Source organism: Metopolophium dirhodum, chromosome 7 (genome assembly GCF_019925205.1).
Source record: "Metopolophium dirhodum isolate CAU chromosome 7, ASM1992520v1, whole genome shotgun sequence".
NCBI classification, from domain to species: domain Eukaryota; kingdom Metazoa; phylum Arthropoda; class Insecta; order Hemiptera; family Aphididae; genus Metopolophium; species Metopolophium dirhodum.
Window position 1 is genome coordinate 12,842,887 of NC_083566.1, and position 19,463 is coordinate 12,862,349.

Sequence of the window (19,463 nt, forward strand, 5' to 3'; positions counted from 1 at the left end):
AGGTACATCGATAACTGAAAGAAAAATAATATGTGTCTGATGTTGACATCAAAATTTCCAAACATTATCAGTAATTTAAAATTGTATACTTAGATCATATACTAGTATATGATCTAAGATTGTATATATAAGGATACGGCGATACAGCTAAATATAAATAATGATATAAATATAGATTATGCGGAAGTGCTAAGTAAAAACGCCGTATTTTAAACAAAACTTACGACAATCTTTCTAAGCAAACTGAGGTTACGACGTTTTTGCTAAGCACCGATTATATTTTATTTCTATTGCGGTAATATTGTTTTCTTATGAACATAAAATTCTGGATAAATAATCATAGTTGAGGTATTTTTGTTTAGGAAAAACATGTAAAACTATAATATTAAACGTAATACAGTATTATCTCATTTTTTTTTTCGATTTACAGCGTTTTTTCTTAGGACAGCAGTATACATGGTATAAAGACCATATTTTTGAATACTAAAAAAGTGACAAATAAATCTTTTTCCAGTAAAAAAAATATAAATTATTTAAACATTAGTTAAATAAAAATAGTTTCTGTTATTTCTTCAAAATGTCTTAGATGATTTACCAGTCTTAGGAAAACTACCAATAAAATCAAAAATTACCACTATAAAATATTAATAAATATCAATAAAATACCACTATGAAGTACCAACAAAACTTAATTCTTAAAAAGAGCTACTCGACAATGTTTCAATTAGATTAACTGTTACTATTTTTAATAACTTTTAGTATTAAACTTAATTAAATTATATATTGGTATAAATTATAAGCATGTAAGTATTAGCTATACGATTGTACTATTGGCTATATTTAAATGTAGTATTAATGTAAATATTAACAGCGACAAATAACTATTATTTCTGTTAATTGTAAATACTAACATTTAATTCATTATATTAAATGTTAAAAACAATAAAGAATCAAAATATTTTTAAAATTATAAAGAATAAAAATTTTTCTTTTTCTATGATCTATGGTAAAAATAAATATAAATTTAGAAACAAAAAAAAATACATAGTACTTATGTACTCTTTTTATTTTTTGCATAAGTGATATATTTTCACAGCTTAGATTATAAAATATTATGATTATGGTTATGTCTTACTTTAGTTTCAGGCAAACATACATCAGAATTTAATTGTAAGTTTCCATTATAGTTCTTAGTATTATTACTATAGTTGTTTATAGGAAACTGAGGCTAAAATAGATAAATAACATTATTAAAAGTGATTTTAAAATAAACATATTTTATTATGCAGAAAAACAGTTTCTTTTACCTTTTTATAATTATTCTGATCAAATGTTTTTGGCTCATAATTCTAAAAAAAAAAAAATATATTTATCACTATGCAAACAATAATCAAGTAGTGTCTAATAATTATTTTAAGAAATAATATGTGCATAAAATATGTAATAAATTAAATATAATAAATTAACACCTACAAAAATTGCAACTAAGAAATATTTAAAACTTCACAAAAATATAAAATTTATTAACTCCAATTTTTTTTTTTTTATATTTTTATTTGACATAAAAAATCTATACTATTTTTAGCACAATAAGTTTATATGATAAAAGTAAAACTAGAATAACATGAATGTTGTGAATAAGCAGCCACCCATTAGTGGCTCTTGGCTAATGATAATTATTTATTATTATTTTTTTTTTTCTCTAGAGACTTTAGACATTTAATTTTTGTAAAAGGTCACGGCACCACTTTCTTTTAAATCTGCGGTTAGAATTTCCCAGGAGTGTAGATGGAATTTTTTTTTTAAGAGGGCTTGGATGGGTTTGAAGTCGTTTATGGAAACGTGTGTAGAAAATGTGTGCTTCTGCTTTTATAGTTCTCATATGGAGATCGTTATGAAGGTCTAGGTGAGAGACATAGGGTGGAAAATTGTACAATTGTCGGAGCGATATATTTTGGAATGTTTGAATTCTATTAGTGTTAAATATTTTTCCCACACCCCATAATTGAAGTCTATAGGTCCACATTGGCTTGGGTAGAAATTTGTAGATTAATAGTTTGGTGTTAAGGGAGGACCACTTATTTCTAATTAACATGGGTCTGAGAATACGCATGCGATTATTTAAGGTTAGCCTTTTGGGTTGAAGGTGGTTTTTCCAGGTCAGTCTTTTGTCTAGGGTTAATCCTAAGTATCTGACCGCGTCATTTAAATTGGTGCATTGTTATGGGTAATGTTTGGGCATATTCCTTATTGGAGTGTGAACGTTGTGTGTTTTACAATCATTAAACCTTTTTTTTAACATATACCTACATTACCTACGACATTTACAATTATATTATATGATCTAATAATAACAGATTCCTAAAATAACTTAAGCGTTACAATGAAGTATGTAAATAGAATATTACAACTCTTCCTGCAAATCTGGTCATCCAGAAAAATATATTAATATATGGATTTTAATTTAATTTTCTATTTAATTGAAAAAAACTAGAAAAAGTTTAAGCTATTTCATATTTTTAAAATGTTTATATATATATATATAATAATTAAACAAATAATTTGTTATTAGAAAGAAATTTAAGTTTAGATACCTCTAGACATTTAAGTGTAGTAACTACTTATCTACAAATACAGTATACTGTAAAGGTTTAAATGTTTGTTAATTATAAATTTATATATTTAATATGTATTGTACAATTTTATTTATGCTTAAGAAGTAATAACATATTCCCATTCAAAAATTAAGTTAAAAATATGGATTGCCTGTTAAAAAAATATTTTAGATATAAAGTACGATGTTATAACATCAAATGATTTAAATATTTGTTCTTGAAATGCACAAAAAATTACATTACAATTTTCTGGGTTCACATTATGATGTTTAAAGTGTAAGAAGAAAGACTAACATAATTTGAATTGAAGGTCTTATTGCTATTAAATTTATACATACATTGAATTTATTATGCCTGTTATCACTATGTGATGACTGTGTTTTATTATGACTGTTGGTGTGATTAGGAATAGAAGTACCTTGATAGTTGTTTCGAGGCTAAAAAATAAGCAAAACATTTTAGATTTAGTTATATTTTATAAAATTAATGTTTAACTTACAGGTCCATAATTCAAGCCACTATTTCCTTGTCTTAGTGGCTGTTTAGGTCTATTATAGCCGTTATAGGTATTTGAAGAACCAAATTTTCTCGGAGCATTTTTAAAACCTATAAACTAAAAAATGTATATATTTATGATTTGTTTTTTATTAAATACAATTTTAAAAATTTGATTTCAATAATTGAATTTAAGATATATAAATGTTAACAATATGCACATTTATTTAATTATGTTAATATAATTTAAAAATAACACTAACAATTAATATTTTATACTCAAGTTTTGATAGTACGATAATTTATACTAGGTAATTAAATAAATATTGTTTTGCTAAGTAGTAATTTTGCCAAGTAATAATTGAAAAAATTTGTGTATAAATCATATACAATTATAAAATGTATGCAAATATAGTCAAATTAATCTTAATTATGTTATATTATACTCATGACTAAATAAACATTCATGTCAGCAAACCCACATACTTTTTGTATCACTATGCATGTGTGTTGTTTGGATATTTAAAACTACTAGTTGTATATATATGTGCCCCAGACTGGGAATACACAATAATTTATAAGCCAAATTCATTTAGATGATGATAAAGAACTCGTTTATTCCATGTCTGGGGCACACACTATATGCACAAAACGATTTTGATGACATGCCTGTTTATTTAGTCATAATTATACTTATATACAGTAAAAAGATTGTTCCTCAATTTTGTCTTTCAATATGTCGTGTACGAACAATTATGTATTTATTTATTTGTAATAACTCATTATCATGAACATAAAAACCTAATACATATATATATAAAAAAATACAGAAATAATAAATTAGAATATAACACAGTAATGTAAGATAACAAAAAAAGTGAATTTATAAATAAAGATTAATCATTATTCATATTTTGAATACCTATAACAAAGTTTCTGATAAAATTTTTAATATATTTAATTTTATATATTTTAGGATAAGAGAGAAATCTAAGACAGTGGAGATATAGACAATGTACTGTCAAAATGTATTTTGCCAACCAACGGGACTTTCAAGTCCTTTGTGTATTATATCCATTTAAAAATAGGTAAGATAAATTCAGTTTCATCAGACTTATACGTCACATAATTTGTAATCTATAACATTCACTCATATTTTCTGTTAAATCAATAGATGGAATTAAATATATCAGTTTATAATTAAATGTAGTTTAGCCCATGAAATAAATTTTAATATTTATAAAAAAATAGCCTCAGCGCGAGCTTTCACTGTTGCGCGCCAATTTTATTGTATTATTATAATTATTATCTTTATTAATTTTGAGAGTTAAGTTTTCTCACATGTTCATTTTTTTATATATCAATGTTTTACATTTCAAATAATTTAAATAATAAGTCTTATTATGTTATAAATTATGTACAATTAGACAATTATAGTCTTGAATTAAAATTTCATAATTTTAAAATTCATCAAAAAATAAAAGATAATAATGATGCAAAAAAATATCAAATTTTTATTACCGTTTATTATTGGTCTACAAGGGTTAAATCAAAATATATAAAAAAAAAGATACAAAAACCAACCGAGAATTTTTGGATAAAGCAAAACTATTTAAAATTCCAAAAACCAATATTATATCTTGATATATTATGTAAATTAACTCTTGCCTATTTTGCAACAGTATACAAAATAATCTAATCCAACCTAAAATGGAAAGAGGTTCTATGTAATATAGAAAACATGATGAAATGTAGATTATTTTTGAAAATGCATATTGAACAATATCTAGGTCTATTTTTGCAGATCAAATTATATATACGATCAACGCAGGGATATTTTAAATTTGAATTCAATGTACATGAAAAAACGGTTCTGAATGGAGACAGTGATTTATTAGTCAGCCTAGGATATTTTATATTATAATATTGTTATTTGTAATAATTGGTAGGTTGAATTTATTTTTGCAAAAAATATTGCGTTTGCATACCTATCATACTAAAATTATAAATGATTTTTTCATTATCGTATCATTATCAAATAACTACTGATGAACCTTGTATTTAATTTTCAAGGTTTTGACTTAACAAATAATTTTTTTATCGACATTTAAAGAATAAAACTAAAATAAGTCAGACGGTCTAACTTTTTGGTTACCAAGGTAACCAATCAATTATTTTAATATAATAATATTAACATTTTAATAAACGTTTTTATTATTTTTTTGTTTTTTTGAGAATTATATATCGAGAATTTTAAATTTTTACCTACCAAAAGTACCAATTATATATCCAATTTGCTAACAGAAACCTGTATCAAAGTTGAAGATCAAGGGATTTTTTTTACTATGGAACTAAAAAAAGTAAATCCAGACATAAAAAAAAAAACACATCTTTGTAAAATCCATAATCACTAAGCTCAGAATCTAAAATATTTGTAATTTTCTATGTAATATTTACAAAGAAGGTTTTTCAAGGAACAAGCAATATTGATATAATATGTTTTCTCACTAGGGAGATGTGTACATTGCCAATAGTTTCTGGCACAACTTTTTTCAGCTAGTGGTTGGGTTAGGTATTATTGTAGGTGTGTGCAGACTTTAATCGCAGATGCAGTAAACAGAATAAAGCAGCCCATTTCTTTTTACATTCGGTAAAGTTAATTTTAAAAACGAGTAATTGTATTATAGGTACACAGATAAGTATGCTGTATTACAGTGGCTAATTTGTAATTTTCATTACGTAACTACCTACCTATTTTCTATAAACTAGGTATAATTTGTATAAAGTAAAAAAAAAATAAGAAAAAACAGGTTCAGATCCATTTTATCTACTTATATTGAATAATTAATTTTCCCGGCTAGTTGGCCAGTGGCCGACTGTGAGTAAGCACTGCCGCGGCCCAAGGGCCAATCAATTGATTCAAAAAGTGTTGTAGATACAGCACATGAATTTTCTGCTGTACCCATGTGGATGATTATGGATGTTAGGGGAGAATTTTGTTATTATACGGAGTTTAATAAGTGACCTACCGAGCAAACATCAAGTTTAGTATGTTATGTACCAAAACAATAATCTGTATTATCGATGGATAATAATCTATTAACAGGACAGATACATTTTTAAATTTTTTTTAAGTATTCTACAAAATGTATTGTTAAATATTTTTTTAGATATAATAATTTTATGACAATCTTTGAATAATTTAGACATATTATACCAAAATAGATGTGTTGTATACCTATGTATTCAATATTCATACATTCTTTTTTTTATTAATATTTTGTTTGACTGATTTTAACATATTAAATGTAATCAGAGTAATCCTGTATTATTTTATATTTGTATAACTAATTAATTAATAATAATAAAATAACATAATTTTATGATTTTTAATTTGACTAAAAATACTAAACCAATACCCATTACGGTAGGTCATAAAGTAAATGAATATTGGTATTAAATTTGAGGGTGGCGATGAATTGAGCGTGGCTTTTTTGTTTGTGTTAGTGAAAGATTGGACTGCAATCAATATACAAGGGAGTTTTCAAACAAATATTGTTTTCAATTAATTGAGATTATTGTTTCCAGTTGGTTTTACATGGATTAGAAATAGGGTATTTTTTCAAGAAAATAGTTTGATTGTTTAGTGAAAGTAAAATAGATGTATAATCAGAAAAGAGGCCGGAAAAATTAACATTATTATAGTTGATGTGGTTAGATAGGGTATGTATAAAAAAATCAAGAATATCCTTGTATAAAACGAAAACACTAAACTTAATCATATAATATTGTATTATTGTTATAAAAAAATTCAATTCTATTGAAAATTATTTTGTGTGTACCAGTATACCTATCTTATATGTCAAAAAGTGTGAATCGCCTGGAATCCTGCCTTTTTTCTTGGATATATATTATGCAATAACTTAGATCCCTGCATATATTTTATAATTATTTTTAACAATTTTCCTCATTTAAAGTAGGGGGCACAAAAAATAAACACTGTGTGCATCGTAAGCACAGCCACCATCGTAATTATTGGTTCTCAACATTTTACTGTAGTGCTGCCGCAAACTTAATTTATATTATCATCTATGATAAAATAAATTGGGTATAAAAATAAAGGTAGCCTAAAAATATAAAAATAAAACTTCCTATATAATAAATGATTTGGTATTTCAAAAAAATTTGTGAATTTATGATTTGGATACTAATATTAAAAAATTGCCGCTTGGCACATGATGGGCAATGCTCATGTATCGTGCCCCAACTAGACTACTCTTTTACCATTTAGCCTTTAGATGTAAAATGTCAAAAAATTAAAATAATTGACATATTACATATTCAATGTTAAAAAATTTTTATTTATTTAAATAAGCACTTACTGGTTTTTTTTTTGGTGGTTTTGATTTCTGTTTTTTGATAAGCTCAGTCAAATGTTGTGTTTTACTAGTAGCTAACGCTTGTACAATAGCACCTCCACCATAATTTTGAATTGTAAACTTTCCAGAGGATTGTAATAAGGTTTCTAATGATGAAAATCCCAACTGCCTTAATGGAATTCGTTCGCCAGTTACTTTAAAATATTCATCTGCACAGAAAATGGGGAAGTTTTTTCAAATTTAAATTAATAAAAAAAAAAAAGAATTAAATGCATTTATATTGATTATGCTCTCAATTATACCTAAAATATTCATGGATCAATGCATTTATGATGTTGCATGAACAATCTGATGTTAATAATTGATTATGCAATTAGATTAAAAACATTGGTACAGGGCTTGCAAACATTATAATAATGTTAGATATATTTGACAAAAAAAACGATTTGAAAATTTGTAAAAGTTATTATAACGCAAAGTGATAATCAAAAATAATTAAATACCTCAAAACAAAACATAACGATCACAAAATATATAATATATCATTAAACAAAACCTAACGCACCTAACCGTCTGACAAGCATACAACATAGACAATTTTGTTTTTAGCCTAACCAATTTTATGTTACCTCTACACTCCCACTATGCCTTGAACCTTGTGTCCTATTATTCACGACCAAAAAAACCAACAGAGAAATAATATGTATTAACAAGTGGACCGAGTACACACTAGTACCCGCATTAATTTGTCCTGTCACGGTGAGAGTGTAGACGAAGCATTAAGAGGATGTCAGAGCAATATTTGTTTTCTCTATCAGACCCACACACAACATAGACAAAACGCTTTTACCTAAAATCGTATTATTATGTTGTATGTGAAATCTTGAGTAAAATCACCTATTACAAAAATTATTAAAGGATAATATTTTAGTTTCTGAGCGGAGGAAACTAGTGGTTTTACAATGGTGTTAATATTTTATTTATTTTTATCTTGTATACAAAATTTTTACCAGAAGTAGGGCTTCGATTTCAACATATTATAATATCTTATATTTTAGCGAATTGATTATAATATTAGCTCAACTTACAGGTTATAATAAATAATAATAATATAAAATATCCAGACTGACAAACCGTCTCCGCTCAGAAACGTTTTTCTTATACAATGATATTATATTATATTATATTATAAGTTAAATACAATCCATTATACACTGATCCACTTGCATAACCTACTGTACAGCAGAACGACATCCACTTACCCGCTTTTGTTATTATTAGACTTGGTATTCGACTTTCAAAATAAAAAAAAAACAATTGTAAATTTAGTTAAAAACATCATTTAAATTTACAACATTTTTTTGTAAGTCGAATATCAATGTCAAATAAAAATAAAGTATAGAATCAATATGTCATTCCCTTAAAATATTATTCTCTATCGTTTTTGTCATGGGTGATTTTACTCTAAAGTCAAGTTCACACTACACTACGTCGTGTAAAATAATCACGGTTATCAGTTACCAAACGATTGTCTATGTTGAGCATGGACCAGGGAGAGAAAACAAACAGTGCGCTGACATCCTCTTAAACTAGAGTAAAGTGGATGTGGGCGCACGATAAGTTTTTTTCTCTCTGACCTATGCGCAACATAAAATTGATTCGGGTGGATACAAAATTGCAATGTTATAAATATAATTTGGGTACACACTAAATTATTTGAATGTGTTGACTCGGGTCTATCATCTAGTCAACAGTCCTTTTGATCTTAGAACCATAAAATGAATTATAAAAAAAATTTAATTATTTAAATGGAAAAATTATTTCAACAACTTACTTTCTATTTGACTTAATTGTATTCCACCTTTGGTAGATATTAGACAAGCTTTTAGGTTGAGTATTACTGAATCCAAGTCATCCATTTTTCTGATTTGTTCTGTGAAAAAATAATATTTTATAGTATAGTACATACAGGGGTATGAATTACCAGTAGAAATAATTCATAACAGGTTCAAGGGATCAGGAAAATAATAGCCATAAGTGATTGTCATAACAACCAAAATTTAATAAAAGTTATTATTATATGATCACCTAGTATTTATGGCAGGGCAGAGTGGAATGCGCTGTTCATTAGTTTAAAGGTCTATGGTTTTTATGGGTCCAGTGGCGGTTAAACTGGTAGAAGGATGAGGAGTATAGTTCTCCCATGACTTTATTGTAAATTTTTTAAATCTGATAACCAAAAAGTTAGATATTTTTGATAATCAAATAGTGCATCTTAAAAAATGATCAATAACCCCCCCCCCCCCCCCCCCCCCCCCCCGCTAGAGTATAGTCGCAATTTGAGGGGGACTTGGGTGGTGTACTTACCACCCTGAATTTTGAATTTAGCACCCTCAAATTTGTTCATATTAATTTACATTTTAAGCTGATTTCTATAATCATAAAATAATATGTAAAAAAATAAAAGGACTTTAGAACCCCCAAATTTTTCATTTAAATTGCGCCCCAGCCCTAGACAAAATCATTTGACCACCACTGGGAACCAGAGATGAGACCTTTAATTTTAGATCATTAAATCCGGTATGTCATTAAAATTGGTGTCATTATAGACGGTTTCTACTGCATATACAAACAATAAAAATCGTGATTATATTGAATAATTAGGTACGGTATTATAGGGTAAAAAGGGTAATATAGATTTTTGAAATTATAAAACATTAGATTTATGCGTTAAATGTTATCAATAGCACACCTATTAACATTTAAATATTTCTTGTATAAATATGCTTTTCCTTAAACGGATATGATTTCGATGGTTATAGGTATTACAACAGTGAACGACAGTGGGTAATGATGATTGATGATAAACATTGGTGAACAAAATAGAAACTACAAAAATCTATGTAAATAAACGAAAAAAAACTTACAAACGAACGAACCCCACTTAAATATGTCGTTCGCACGATTACTTACGAATTACGAAGTCACGTCTCACACAATCACACTATGGCTGAATAGGTTGAGTGTAGTCAGTGGTTGCAAACACTCTCTCGTATCCGTCACTACTTAGTAGTACTCTGTATCACACATTCGCACACGATCACAATGACAAAGTTTAATTGGACTCAACTATTTTTAATTGGATTTCAGCGAATTGCAAGACTTATGGGCCGGCGGAAAGCAAAACGAAGACTGCAAAAAGGGAAACCGCGGGAGACAAAAAATAAATAGATATTAGGCTGTGGTATTTATGTCGAACGATTTGTAGTTATGTTAGTATTATTATTATTATTTTTGCACGTATTAACACAGAAGAATATTAAGTATTTAGTAGTAGTAGTTGTTGGTCTTACTGGATACTCCAATAATCGAATCGAACCACTCAACGCCCAACGGATACAACAGTCGTTTGTTGGAATGCAGGGAAATTTGCTGTGAAAGTACGTACCCCAATGATATTATGAGATTATTAAATATTATTATTATTTTTCGGCAGTACTACAGTAGTATAAATATTAAATATGTGCACGTACCGGAACTGGGAACTGGGAACTGCACTACCACAGCCTACAACACTGCACACTCGAAATACTGCCGTAGCAGTGCACTGAATAGTGAATACTGAAAAAGTGAAAACCGATATCACAAAATGACCCGTCACCACTCAACCGTTCACGAACGTGTTACTATAGAGTAGTAAATGACTTAATCTTTTTCTATAATTAGGCAGGGATTCCTTTAAAAGTGTATAGCTGATTAACTGAATAGTCTATAATCAATGGTTTATAAATTAATATCATGGTGTTGTAGTACTGTACTTTAGTTATTACTTATTATACTATTATAGTATTATAGACATATTATTGCATACAGTTGCAGCCTGCTGCATACGTCGTGTTGGCACGACATTCTATCTCCATGCCACACTATCACAGATAAGTACAATACCAGTATACCACATTACCACAGTCATCAATAATTTATAACGAGTTCAGTTTAGTATATTTATATATGGTTGCGTTCGTTACATTGATTCCAAGTCCATCCTAAATTATAGATTGATAGAATATGTCACGACCACGGTTATCTACTCAGGTTGCAAGACGAGATAAGAATTGTGGCCCCAAGACGGTGTTTTGATGAACTAAAGCGCTAGTAGTCACGGGACCATATTAATAATTATATTATATCGTTATAGATGGGAATTTACAAAATTTAAAACTTTTTCGTCATGTAAAAATTTAAATATTAATTTTAAACAAGGTTATGGCGTAATACAATTGCGGAAGAGTTAGTGGGACAATCGCCCACTAGAAATTTTGTTTTATGCAGTTATTTATAACGGTGGTGGACACTGGTGGTGAGGTATAAAGAACATTACAAATTACAATATTATAATATTTATTTTACTATTAATTGATTTTGATTTTTTTTTTTCTATGGTGGCTAAATAAAGATTGATGATCAAAAAACAAACAAAATAATTACATTAAATTACTTAATTAGAAAATGTCTACCTTTATTTTAATAATTTAATTAATCTACAAATCAATGATAATTAGTTCCCAGAAATAAAATACATAAATCAAACTATAATATTATAATTTCATCACACTGTTTCTAAAATTTAATTTTCCTATTATTTATAATATACACTGTCTTATAATAAACTTAATACATTTTCTTCTCCTTCGATATCTCTCAATTATACAGAGACAACAAATGTAAGTGTAATTAATTGTTTTTACGTATTTGTATAATATATTAAGAGAAAGTCAGCACAATATTTATTTTCTTTCAGACCCACAAGCAACATGTTAGCTAAAACGCTTTTACCTAAAATCGGTTTTTATGATTTTGAGTAATCTTTAAGTAAAATTATCTATATACAAAAATTATAGAGAATAATATTTTTGAAGGTATGACATAATATCAGTTTAATTTTTTTTATCATTTGACTCTGTATTCGACTATCAAATAAAAATAAAAATTTGTTATTTAAAGATGTTAAAAATATTTAGACAAATCGATGTATCATACCCTCAAAAATATTATTCTCTATCGTTTTTGTAATAGGTTATTTTACTAGAAAATTATTCGAAAAAAAACAATTTTGCGTAAATGTGTTTTGTCTATATGTTGCGCATAAGCCAGACTGAGAAAACAAACAGTGTGCTGACACCCTCTTAATTAATAAGTATAAAAATCAGAAATTGTCACAGTGGCGTGCTCAGAGGGGAGGAGGATAGTGGTTATACCCCTCCCCCACTGTTGTCTTCTTTTTACGACCTACAAAAAACCACTTATTAGTTATTACAGCTGTTAAAAGTCATTAATTTTTCTAAATTATTAATTTTAATCGTTGAGTCAACAAGCTTGAAATTTAATACGAGGCTCCTAATATATTCTTATAATAGCAGTGGAAAAATATTAAAAATACAGTCACAATTTTTTTTTTATAAGCATTTCGTTCAAATTTTGACAAATTACGTTAAAATCACGAAAATGTGCAAATTATTTTGAGTTAAAAATTCATAAAAATTTTTTTCTAACTATCTTGTAATATTTTCTATTTTGTAGTTAAAAATGTATTTATATTATTATATTAATAATAACAATATGTGTATAATATAAAATATCCTAGGCTGTCAAACCGTCTCTGCTCAGTACCGTTTTTTGCTCACATGATATATAATATATGTTACGGTGAAAGACGAAAATTGGTAAATATCGTCATTCCCCGGTCAATGACGTCATTAACCTAAATGATTTAATTATGTAGGTAAATGTTGTAAAAACACATATTTTAAACTGAAATGTACATCTTTCACCGGTCATTGACGTCATTTACCAAAACTTGTGGTAAATGATGATAAATCTCAAATAATACACTGATTTTTTTACTATAGGTACTTTTTATAATAATTATTTGTTGTTGGTGGATGTTTCAATTTGCATTGCAAGCACATTTTTTAGTACCACAACCAGTTTTGCAGTTGCATCGATTAAATCCTTGATGACCAGCTATTCCATGTCCTGCGGCTTCTCTTAATGTTATTTCCTTGTCTTTAATTTTTTTCATGGCTTCATCTAGCTCTAGAAATTTTTCTTTACACGGAGAAATTTGTGCTCGTGTATATTTGTGTTTCAACACCCCATATTCTGTACCTGGTTCAAACATTCGGGTATTTATTTTATTTAAATTAAATAAACATTATCAAATTAAAATTGGCTTACATAATTTATACATGTCATCTTCGCATGAAATAATAACAGCAAGTAAATTACGCGGAGAACCTCGTGCTCTATCGACATCTGGTATTGGGACACGAACAGTTGTACCTTGTACCGACATAAAGCTTTGAAAATTTTTCGTTAGTCAATCTCAACATTTTTGACGCTTGTTTTTCGAGACAGATAACCGATTTTTGTCGTTGGTCTTTAATTTTTTCAATCCTTTTACCTGTAAATGGAAGACTATTGCTATTTTATTTTATTTTTTTTTTTTGTGCAAGCATTTTTACCAAATTACATATAATATATATTTAATAATTACCTATGTCTTTAGTATTTCTTAATTCATTTTCAGTCTCCAAGTTTACTTCATTTTCAGTCTCCAAGTTTACTTCATTTTCAAGATCTCCAACTCTGACTAAATCATCTTCTACTGCATTAATATGATCTGAATGGTTGCTGTTATTAAATAGTTCTTCAATATCCTCTTCTGACTGAAGTTTTTCTATTTCATCGTAAGGTATCCCTGCTGAAAGTAACTCTGTTCTCGCTGTACAACCAAACATCGCCTCGTATGGTGATCTTCCAATACCTATTGTCCTATTATAAACATGCTTAAATTAAAAAAAAATAATTAAATAATTAAAATTAAAATTATTAAAAAAAATTGTTTTTAGTTACCTAATAGCTTACCTGAGTTCAGAGCCCGATTTTTTGAAATTGCACGAATTTTAACGCCATTGGCCAGTCTTTTGATTTATTATCAGCCATCCAAGAAGCCAAAATTTCTTCAACGTCCCTATTCGCGCGTTCAATTGATCCTTGGGTCTGGCTATGACGAGGCTTGCCATGAACAATTTTGATGTCTCCCCACATTTCATTTAAATTTGTTATAATATAATTAACAAACTCACGACCATTATCCGAGTGGAGTATAGCGGGTGCACCAAATATTGTATAAATATCTATCAGATTTAAAGCGATTTCTTCGGCCCTTTTTGTCTTCAGAGGTTTTAAAATAACAAATTTCTTTAAATGATCTTGATAATTCATTATATAGCGATAATTATTATAATTTTGAGATTGCATGTCAATCAAATCAATTTGCGCTCTTGAATTAAATGCGGAATGTAGAATTGGTTTTGTCACAAGCCCTCTTTTGGGATTTGATTGTTTTACTTGACAATTACTACATAAACCTAAATATCCCATAACTGCCTCCGTTGTCACATTACAATATTTTGTTTTTAACACAGCCATCGTCCTATTTCTACCACCATGCCCTACTGTTAAATGTGCGGTGTGAATTACTTCAAACAATTCGTCTACTGTGACGTAATATAAAACGTCAGAATCATTATCAACTGTAGGTTTAATCAATTTTTCACACCGACATAAAAGTATTGAACATCATTCCCCAACTAAACTGGGGATTGACGTCAATAACCGGGAAATGTCTACATTTACAACATTCACCAATTTTTAGGTAAATAACGTCATTTACCGGGGAATGACGACATTTACCACGTTTACATCATTCACCGTAACATATATTATTGAATTCAAATTTACAGTCACACTCTTTTTTCGTTTATTTAAAAAAAAAAAATGTTGTCCCCCCATTTTAAATTCCTGGGCACGCCCCTGGGAATTGAACATGTTTATAGAATATCGTTTTGCTTAGTGATTAAAATACTAAATACCTATTTTTTTATGTTTACTTAATAATGAAATGACTTAGCTTTTAAAATTAAATAAAATAACTACCCATACACTAATATACAATCATACAAAGGCTCAACAATATTTAATAGTAATTAATACATGAAAACAATTATATTATATTAGTAAATGATCTAAGATGCTGCCTGTGTAAAATGTTATCAGTGTCCATTCTGATTGTTATATTCTATGATAATACTCATGTATTCAGTTTTGATTGTTGTTCAAATTTCAATAATCTGCAAGCCAACATAATATATTTTATGTTATATTGTATAGATTATTAAAATAAACCAATGACTTGGAATCAGGTACCAATTATAATGTAAACATTGTAATAATATTATAAAGTATGTAGCCATATATGCCATATCGAACAAATGTATTGATTTAAATAAAATGTATGTGTTTTATTCTATGATATTTATAATAAAATGTTCATTTATTAATTTACACATTTATGTACAAAAAAGTTTTATAGACATTTATATAAATTAAATTAAAAAAGGTGGGTAAGTGGATGTCGCTCTGCTGTACAGTAGGTTACAAGTGGGTCACTGTAATAGATGGTGTCAAATTTGAATTCAATGATATAATATCATTATTCATTGTATAAGAAAAACGATTCTGAGCGAAAACGGTCAGTCAGCCTATGATATTATCAAGTATATTTGATGATATTTTTGTGAATAAAGTAATTTATATATTTACTTATTTACGTGGAATCTCGTTATAATTTTTCAATCCTTAGCTACAAAAGTTGAACATTTTATAAATTTTTGATTACAAAATATTTATTAAATTTGAAATTTTCAAAATGTTGTCAAAATTCGAACTTTAAATCCTTATAAAAAAAAATGTTGCCTATGTATTTTTAATATTTTTCAACTGCTATTGTATCAAGAGCCTTGCATTAAATTTTCACGCTTTTTTACCCAACAAATACAATTTAATTGATATTCATAGAAAAAAAACTAAAAAAATTAAAATTTGAAATGATTCGTAAAAAGCTTAAAAAGAGTAAAATTATTTTCAGAATTATATGGTGTATAGATAATGCTAATATAAAAATACAGTGACATTTTCAAGTATCTACAGTCATTCATTTTTCAATTACAATAAAATAAGAAAATCGTTACATGAGGAATCGAGTGAATATCAATTATTGTAAAAATATGAAATTCAAACGTTCATAAAAATTTAATTTGATTTATTTGTAGACATTTTTTTTTCGATAAAGGTAGACAACCATATGAATGATCTTGTATTACATTTTCAAATCTTAGATTTAAAAAGAAACATTTTTACGAATTCTCAATTCATAATAAAATTTTGAATTTTAATTTTCGTCATTTTCTCCGTATTTTGTCAATATTTGAACATTAAATGCTTATAAAAAAAAACTGTGACTAAGGATTTTTAATATTTTTCAAACGTCATTGTAACAACATATTAGGAGCTTTGTATTAAGTTTTCAAACTTTTTTACCTTACAAATAAAGTTTTATTGACATTCATAGAAAAAAAAACCTAAAAAAGTTGGAAACTGAGTATATCCGTAAACATCTCAAAACAAGTTAAAATATTTTAGAAATTTTTTCATGTAAGAAAAGGCTAATATAAATATTCATTTTATTAGCATTTTAAGTTCGATTTTTGAGAAAAATACGGAAAAAATCACGAAAATTAACAAATTATTTTGAGTTGAGAATTCATAAAAATGTTTCTTTTTAAATCTAAGATTTAACTATAGATACATGAAAATTCCACTGATTGTTAATATTTTAATTTTTTATCCACCATACAATTTTGAAAATATTTTGACTTTTTTTGAGGTGTTTATGGACATTGTCAGTTTTCAATTTTTAAGTTTTTTTTTCTATGAATGTCTATCAAATTTTATTTGTTGGGTAAAAAAGCTTGAAAATTTAATACAAGGCTCCTTTTTTTTTACAATAGCAGTAGAAAAATATTTAAAAAGGTGGATCAGTGGATGTCACAGTAATGGATGGTGTTTTGAATTTGAATTCAATGATATAATATCATTGTATAAGAAAAACGATTCTAAGCGAAAACGGTCAGTCAGCCTATGATAGGAGCCTATGAAATAAGTATATTTGATGATATTATTGTGAATAAAGTAATTTATATATACCTAACCTAATTACGTGGAGCCTTGTTTTAAATTTTCAATCCTCTTAGCCATAAAAGTTAAACATTTTATACATTTTTAACTACAAAATAATTAATAAGTTATAAATTTGATAAATATTGTCAAAATTTGAACTTTAAATGCATATAAAAAAAAATTGTGCCTATATGTATATGTATTTTTAATATTTTTCAACTGCTATTTTTCATATAATCTGTGGTGAAACTGGCCCTAAGATATTATATCTTAGTCCGTGGTGTCCGTGCGATATCATTATCAAATGTGATTGCCCCGTATCAGTCAGTATTTACTTCCATTGACCATACTGATTACAGGCCCGACTCGGCCCATGGCGTGAATGCGTAATGCAATAATAGATAAATAGTAAATACTAAATACTACTAATGACTATAACGAGTAATAGTAGTGAACACTGCGCAAACGAAATGGCTTGAGTGGTGGTGAGTTCACATTAACCAACTTCAAGTTCTAATTACAACTTACAAGTATAGTGGATTATCCGAATTGTCAGTAGATTGTTAAACCGCGAAATATAGATATGTCGAAAATCATGAGACGCACTGTTTTTGATCTTCCTTCGTCGTTTCGTAAGACTTTCGGCGGACCTATGGTGCTTCAATCTCGCACCGCACACAACGTCCGGGCCCCGCGGATCAAATATCCTTTATGGTATTTGCAGCGAGAACGGGCGAAAGACGACCAACAACTAACCGGTGATAACCGTGCGTTCGTCAAGGAAGCCGTGCATGACAAGTTCGGAATGCCGGCGGTGATCCACGGAATATCCACGTATGATGTGCGATCTCCACTGAGTGAAGACTCAGTTGAGCACGCGAACGTCGAATGGAACCCCAAGCTCCAACGCACCGGGCTTATAGCTCGCAAGCTTGGAAACTATCCGATGTGGTTGGACAACGGCAAAAGCGTGCTTTCTACTCTTTTGCAAGTAATTGACAACCATGTGATCAAATACATCCCACCAGGCGAGTTCAATCCACCAAGGAAACCATATTCATGTCCTAATCACAAAAAACCACTAGGATGTCTTTTAGTGGGTGCCGAGAGTGCTGATCCCCAATATTTTACAAAACAGTATTGTGGATTATTTTATAGAGAAGGAATGATGCCAAAAAAATATCTAGGCAGGTTTATGGTTTCCCCGGAAGCTGCTTTGCAACCAGGTACACCGCTCTTGGCTTCACATTTTCGGCCAGGAGACTATATTGATGTGCGTGGAAAAACTATTGATCGAGGATTTCAAGGTGTGATGAAACGACATGGTTTTCACGGTATGCCTGCGACCCACGGTGTAACCAAATCTCATCGCAGAGGAGGTAATGTAGGCCATGGCGGTGAAAAAGGTAGAATATTTCCCGGAACAAAAATGCCCGGACATATGGGTAACAGATACAGGTTACACAAAGGAGCTGAAATATTAAGAATCAACCACAAATACAATGTTATATGGGTAAAAGGTATAGCATCGCCAGGAGAAACTAATTCAATAGTTTATTTATACGATACTATACTGCCATTAAGAAAGCACAAGTCACCACCACCATTTCCAACATCTAAAGTTGCAGACGATGATCAGTTAATAGATTCATATAAAGAACATGTGTATAAATTCACTGACCAAACTATAACTTATGAAGAAGATAAATAAATTTGTATTGAAATAGCTAATATTTGTTTTATGATTTTTATGAAAGTAAATTATTTTTTCCGCATCAACAAACAATCTAAGAATAAGAAATCTGTTTTATTATTCTAAATTATATAATCATTAGAATTTAAAAAAATGAGTTTAATTTAATTTTATATTTGTCCTTGTATGATAGGTACC

At 28.3% G+C, this 19,463-nt stretch overlaps 3 protein-coding genes and 1 pseudogene across 10 annotated transcripts in view; 1 reads left to right on the forward strand and 3 right to left on the reverse strand.

Annotated features, from left to right (window-relative positions):
• Nucleotides 1-11,307, reverse strand: part of LOC132949690 (uncharacterized) — a 30,494-nt gene extending 19,187 nt beyond the window's left edge. For 2 of the 8 annotated variants that reach the window (XM_061020701.1, XM_061020693.1), the window contains exons 1-9: nt 11,023-11,307; nt 10,843-10,921; nt 10,463-10,681; nt 9,324-9,422; nt 7,493-7,698; nt 3,115-3,228; nt 2,954-3,052; nt 1,308-1,349; nt 1,136-1,228 (exon numbers count right to left, since the gene is read on the reverse strand). In XM_061020701.1, the coding sequence (XP_060876684.1) occupies nt 1,136-1,228; nt 1,308-1,349; nt 2,954-3,052; nt 3,115-3,228; nt 7,493-7,698; nt 9,324-9,408 (639 nt within the window). In that variant the 5' untranslated portion in view covers nt 9,409-9,422; nt 10,463-10,681; nt 10,843-10,921; nt 11,023-11,307. Of the gene's footprint in view, nt 1-1,135; nt 1,229-1,307; nt 1,350-2,953; nt 3,053-3,114; nt 3,229-7,492; nt 7,699-9,323; nt 9,423-9,577; nt 9,597-10,462; nt 10,815-10,842; nt 10,999-11,022 lie in introns of those variants that run through there. The other 6 variants (XM_061020695.1, XM_061020697.1, XM_061020696.1 and 3 more) reach the window with 6 other exon arrangements.
• A 2,064-nt stretch (nt 11,308-13,371) lies between these two features.
• On the reverse strand, nt 13,372-14,607 carry LOC132949049 (uncharacterized; annotated as a pseudogene).
• On the reverse strand, nt 14,035-14,599 carry LOC132948417 (KRAB-A domain-containing protein 2-like). The gene is made up of 2 exons (XM_061018857.1): nt 14,450-14,599; nt 14,035-14,337 (listed from the first exon to the last, which is right to left on the reverse strand). The coding sequence occupies exons 1-2, from the start codon at nt 14,597-14,599 to the stop codon at nt 14,035-14,037; spliced, it is 453 nt and encodes a 150-aa protein (XP_060874840.1).
• Nucleotides 14,608-17,919: 3,312 nt separating the features above from the next.
• LOC132948133 (large ribosomal subunit protein uL3m) lies at nt 17,920-19,303 on the forward strand. The gene has a single exon (XM_061018461.1). The coding sequence runs from the start codon at nt 18,156-18,158 to the stop codon at nt 19,281-19,283; it is 1,128 nt and encodes a 375-aa protein (XP_060874444.1). The 5' UTR covers nt 17,920-18,155; the 3' UTR covers nt 19,284-19,303.
• The last annotated feature ends 160 nt before the right edge of the window (nt 19,304-19,463 follow it).

Coding starts and splice junctions, on each gene's coding strand:
- LOC132948133 (XM_061018461.1), top strand. CDS start 18,156: ATGTCGAAAATCATGAGACGCACTGTTTTTGATCTTCCTTCGTCGTTT.
- LOC132948417 (XM_061018857.1), bottom strand. CDS start 14,599: ATGTGGGGAGACATCAAAATTGTTCATGGCAAGCCTCGTCATAGCCAG. Junction 14,338..14,449: donor GGCCAATGGCGTTAAAATTC/GTGCAATTTCAA, acceptor TTTTAATTTAAG/CATGTTTATAATAGGACAAT.